We start from the raw sequence: 5,441 nt of genomic DNA, 5'->3' as shown, positions 1-5,441 counted from the left end.
TGGCTAAATAAATCTACATTTGATTTGTACATATAATAATAAAGGCAATTGTCTTGAACTATGTATAAAGGATTTCACTTCACTTTTGTAAATCATAGAAAATGTAATGTCCCATCTTTCCCAACAAATTACAGAGAAGGGAGGACCGAGAAGTGGGATGTAGTGAGCATTCTTAAAATAAAAAGAAGCACAAGAATCTGGTGCCTGAGCATTTTTCAACGTTGTAAAATGTGCATATTATGCTTCGAAGAGTTACGAACTGTTTCTCCCCAGAACTCCGAGGCTTTTCAAAAGAGCTTATCTATTTTAATATGAAGTAACAGAAGTGGCTTGATTTTATCTTATTGTTTTTAATGATATATGTTCCGACTTGTTTCAACTGCGTTTAAAATATGTTCTGTTATCTTTGTGTAATTTGCTCTATATGATCCCGTTATCATTTAAGTACGATTTTAATGGAAGAATTAACAAATTTCAAGCTATCATGCAATGCTGTATGTGACATGCATGTTGATTACAATAAATCTGAATCTTGAATCTAAAGGAATGTTAAGTCAGGTCAGATTGGTCGTACACATGTATTTGGTACAGACACCCCCATCCTCGCAGGTTCGTACAAAATACTATTGAACGTAAAGTCGCTCTACTTGGTGATGTGGGGAAAATCAAGGGCAGAAGACAATTGGTCCCGGTGTGAAAATAAATGGTCGTTTTGGTAATAATAAAGGTAATTACTACTTGTCCCTGTTACATCGTAGAAAAATGCTAATGATGACGAGGCCGACAGAGACTATTGTCATGTTACAGCCAAAGTCTGCTTCTTTATTAGTTTCTAATTATATATGCTGAACATATTTGCTGGATAGATTACATTGTAGAATTTGATTTTTTTAGTCAGCTCATACTCTTCGCGCCTACGATATCAGGGATATCGCGGCCAAAACATACGGAACAAAGTCACGTTTCCGGTTATTTACTGCGCACTTACTTACTAATAGGCTCTGGTCAGATTTAAACTCCGACCCGGAACCAGAACAAAAGCTGTGTTCTTGAACTTTAACCTTCGGTGACGGCAGGTTTCGTAACCATAGGCAGACTTCATTTCGTGCAGAAGATTCTGTGGCGGGCCAGAACTGGGCTCTAACATGATAACATTGCCGTCCGATTGTGCCTTACAGCTGGTAGGTGGGAATACATTCACTGTACACACTCCAAATCTCCGAGGAATGTTTGCAACGCTGAATTTGATAGACGGTCACTAGACCCATTATACAAAGCTTATTCTTGTACTACCGAACATGGTCTGTCACAGTCAAACTGATGACTGTTTGAAAAGACTAGAAAAATTTCGAACGCTTAGTATTAGGCTTTCTTTCTCTGAGTTAAATGCTTTTCCTGGTTTCCAACTTCAGAGTGTTACACTCAAAAGCAACAAAGATATTGTTCGGAAAGGAGGCATGGGGGGGCATTCAAAGTCAGGTAGGGTGGGGTCCAAAGTACATTAACTGTTTATCTAGCAATAGGTTGCGTGAAGCAAAATAACATTGTTGCGCGGCGCAACTGGGCAAGAAGCTATGTCACACGCTCTATGTCGCTCGTTGACAGATCAATTTTAGAAATATAGTGTTTCGCAAACATTGTATTTTCTGATATTTAGGGAAATACTCCTGAAGATGGCAACAGCATCCGGAATCGTCATTCCTCAGTCTGCAGAAGACATCGCCCCCTCCTGGGTGCAGCAGGTACTGCAGAAGGACCTCCCGGGCGTCACCATCACGGACGTCCATGTCGAGGGATCCATCAGCCAAGGCGAGGGGATCACGAGCGACATCATCGCTTTTGATGCCGTGGGGATCAGGAATGGTGTTAGTCAGCGATACAGTCTCGTCGCTAAAGTGACAGATTTCAAGCGGCCGTTGACAGTAATGAAAGAGTGGTCAAAGGACGTTCAGATTCAGATCGATATTGCTGAAGTCAAGTTTTACTCGGACGTGGTCCCCGAGCTCCTCTCTCTTGCAACCCCAAGCACGGAGCGCAAAACAGGGAACGAAGAAACTCACGCTTCGACTGATTCCTTAGTGATACCAAAATGCTACTTTGCCGCCACCGATCCGAGGTCTATGGTGTCCGTCAGGGTTATGGAGAATCTGAAAACTCAGGGCTTCTCCATCAAACCCAACCGCCAGTCGCAGAGCCGTGATGAGATGATGCTTGCAGCCGGGGCCCTGGCGCAGCTACACGGCCTGTCTTATCGGCTGGAGCTCCGCTCGGGCGTCCCTCTTCCCGAGAGGAAGAGGGACTGGATCAGGTCTCTCTCTGATGTCATAGCTGGGACAATGGAAATTTTAGGGCCCATGTATCGGGAAGCCGTGAAGAAATTCGCCGCAGCCTTTCCTGGCCAGACCTCTCCAGACCTTATAGCTCGTCTGGAGAAGTTAAACATTCAGCATCCAATGATGGAGGAAAACCCGAGGCTTATGGTTCTGAGCCATGGAGATCCTTACGGCAATAACATCATGTTTAAGGTAAGACTTGGTGTCTTCTTTCCTTTCTTGATTGAATCTAAACATCAGAGGACCACAACTTTTTTCTATTAATGTTTTACAATAAAATTTATTATGATTTTTTGTCCTCAGTACGCTGAGGATGTGCTCACTGACGTGAGGCTGGTGGACTGGCAAGCTGTTTCGTACCTGCCACCGACCTATGACCTGGCGTTCTTGTTTCTTTGTAACGCGAGTTGGGACGTCTTCCACCACCACAGGGACGCCATCCTGGCTCACTATCACCACAAACTGATGGAGACCCTGGGTACAGACGGTGAGAAACCGCATTATCACTGTAAACATTTCCCAGTCAGGCCGTGTTGATTTGATTATATAGATGACATCCACGCGCGCATAAATTTCGGCCGTTCCCCCCCCCAAAAAAAAGTTTGCAATATGAGCAAATATATACCGTAAGTTGTAAAAAAAATATTTGAAAACGATACCAATGTCGTAGAATCCCAAAATCAAACGACAAAGACGAAAATGTAAAGAAACGAATTGAAGAGTTCTACATTATTCGCCAGACCATACAGTGTCATTTGCTGAACCTTCATGACCATGTAAATTTCATAAAGAAAGCAACTTTTTTTTGCTAAACTTTTATTTTTTCGTACGCTCGCATTAGTTTGGGGGTTCCCTGTCGATGTCATTCATATAATCAAATAAACATGGCCTCAAATATAAAAGGTCAATGCGTTTTAAATTTTTACTTTATTTCCCGTATGCCTTGCACAGTTATTTATATAATATTAAAATGAATTTCAAAAAGGACTGAGCAATGTATATTTTCCTTGCCTTCCAATTTCTATAGAATCCTCGGGCCTACAAAGCTACACACTGGAACAGCTGAAGGCAGACTTCAAGGAAGACTGTCCGTTTGGGGTGTTCCACTGTCTTGTACGGTTTGGGGGCCTTCATGCAGATCGAGGTTTGGTGCGAATAATCCAGGAGATCAAGGAGTGGGGAGTTATCTAAATGTACACATGACCGCATATTAATATTAGCCGATAAATAGACTCAAGAAAATGGAATAAATATACAAATACACAAAAAGTACATGGAATACAATAAGCCAACATAAAAACCAAGACGGCACATTCAGTCTTGATAAACAAAAAAAAATCATGGCTTTTCTATGGTTTAAACAAAACTATAGATACTACATAGTACTGAACAAGAACAAAATAAGTTATAATTGTTGCTACATGTATAACAACAACAAGACAAAAAGAAATGATTAATTCAAACATAATGCAATTTTATTGTAGGAGTGATTTAGACTCCTGTCACAATATATGTGAATGTGTTTGCGTAAGAATTAACAGAGCAGACCGCATAATGCAAAGGTAAACATTATGCATTTGCTTTGCAAATTTAAGTTTTCTAGTTGTTGTATCTTTTACTTTGATGCGGTGAAGAATTTAATTCCTTTTACATGTGATGGTGCCTGTGTATATGTGATGTTCCCACCGAATCAAAATTGTACAATGATTGAAAACTTAATTTTCAAAGTTGTTTCAGTGACAAATGGATGTTGTAATAGTTGGGATAAACCTTGCACAATATAGGCATCACTTCTCGTTTAACAAGGTTTATGATTTCAAAATTTGAAAATGTAGGAAGTTTTTTTGGCTCGCCTTGTTTTCTCTTTCGCCATCTCGCATTGGATTCGTCTAGAGATTACGTCAACTATAAAACTTTACTTGCTGTGGTCTTAGAAAGTTTATTGCAAGTTTCTGTTCGAAGACTAATTGCAAAGAACATACTCAGTGAAACAGAGTACCGAATAATTGTGAAAGTGGTTAATCTAAATTTGGTTTGTACATATAAGATAAAAGGCAATTGTCTGGAACTTTGTAAACCATTGAAAATGTTATGTCTCATTTTGTCCAACAAATTGCAGAGAAGGGAGGACCGAGAAGTGGGATGTAGTGAGCCTTCTTAAAATAACAGAAGCACAAGAATTTTGTGCCTGAGCATTTTTTGAAGGTGTAAAATGTGCATGTTATGCTTCTAAGCGAGACACGAACTGTCCTTTCTCCCCATAGCTCTGATGCGTTTCAAAAAGAGCTAATCTATTTTAATTAATAAAGTGACAGAAGTGGCTTGATTTTATCTTCTTGTTCTTAATGGTATATTGACCGACTTGTTTCAACTGCCTTAATTATGTTTTAAAAATGTACTGTTATCTTCGTGTAATTTGCTCTATATGATCCCGTTATCATTTTAATTTTACGATTTTAATGGAAGAATTAACAAATTTCATGTGATATCATGCAATGCTGTATGTGACATGCAAGTTGATTACAATAAATCTGAATCTTGAATCTAAAGGAATGCTAAGTCAGGTCGGGCTGATCGTACACATGTATTTGGTGCAGACACCCCCTGGGCACTGGGCTTGTAGATCTGGTGCTTACGTCGGCCGCGCGGCGTACAAAACAGTATCTTAGGCCAAGTCTTTGTCTGTGAAAATGTAAGAAAAGAGGCCGTGCAGTCCCACAGTCCCTCTGTATACCGAGTGCTGAGAAAGAAACCCGTTACTTCGGTACTTGCATTATTTTCACCCCAAATACACCAATTCTTACATTGTTTATCTGACATTTCCAACTCAGATTACTAGTACCTGCCGCGCCGTACGGAAGGATGCTGTTCAACCCCATTGTCGAATGGAATCGACCGCAAAGTGGGCGTGGCGCGGAATGCTGGTCACCCATTGGTCGCCGCTAGGCTATGTGGATGCGAAATTGATGTAGGCCACCCCCCCCCCCATCCTGGCAGGGATGTATAGAATACTATTGCACGTAAACTCGCTCGACATGGTGATGTGGGGAAATCAAGGACAGAAGGCAATTATAATATTGGTCACGGTGTGAAAAAATGATAATTTTG

The 5,441-nt window shown here is 40.7% G+C and overlaps 1 protein-coding gene across 1 annotated transcript; it reads left to right on the top strand.

Annotated features, from left to right (window-relative positions):
• Positions 1-1,157: 1,157 nt before the first annotated feature.
• On the top strand, positions 1,158-4,649 carry LOC109477115. Its single transcript, XM_019778173.1, has 4 exons — positions 1,158-1,181; positions 1,658-2,525; positions 2,637-2,820; positions 3,361-4,649. Exons 2-4 carry the CDS (start codon positions 1,674-1,676, stop codon positions 3,522-3,524), a joined length of 1,200 nt encoding a protein of 399 aa, XP_019633732.1. The 5' UTR covers positions 1,158-1,181; positions 1,658-1,673; the 3' UTR covers positions 3,525-4,649.
• The last annotated feature ends 792 nt before the right edge of the window (positions 4,650-5,441 follow it).

Source organism: Branchiostoma belcheri, unplaced genomic scaffold, assembly GCF_001625305.1.
Source record: "Branchiostoma belcheri isolate BF01 breed outbred unplaced genomic scaffold, Haploidv18h27 scaffold4, whole genome shotgun sequence".
Lineage (NCBI taxonomy): Eukaryota > Metazoa > Chordata > Leptocardii > Amphioxiformes > Branchiostomatidae > Branchiostoma > Branchiostoma belcheri.
This window is presented reverse-complemented; position numbering and strand designations above follow the sequence as displayed.

Excerpts from the sequence above, each read along its gene's own strand:
- LOC109477115 (XM_019778173.1), top strand. The coding sequence starts at position 1,674 with ATGGCAACAGCATCCGGAATCGTCATTCCTCAGTCTGCAGAAGACATC. Across the intron at positions 2,526-2,636 it reads GCAATAACATCATGTTTAAG|TACGCTGAGGATGTGCTCAC; the intron begins GTAAGACTTGGT and ends TTTTGTCCTCAG. Across the intron at positions 2,821-3,360 it reads GGAGACCCTGGGTACAGACG|AATCCTCGGGCCTACAAAGC; the intron begins GTGAGAAACCGC and ends CAATTTCTATAG.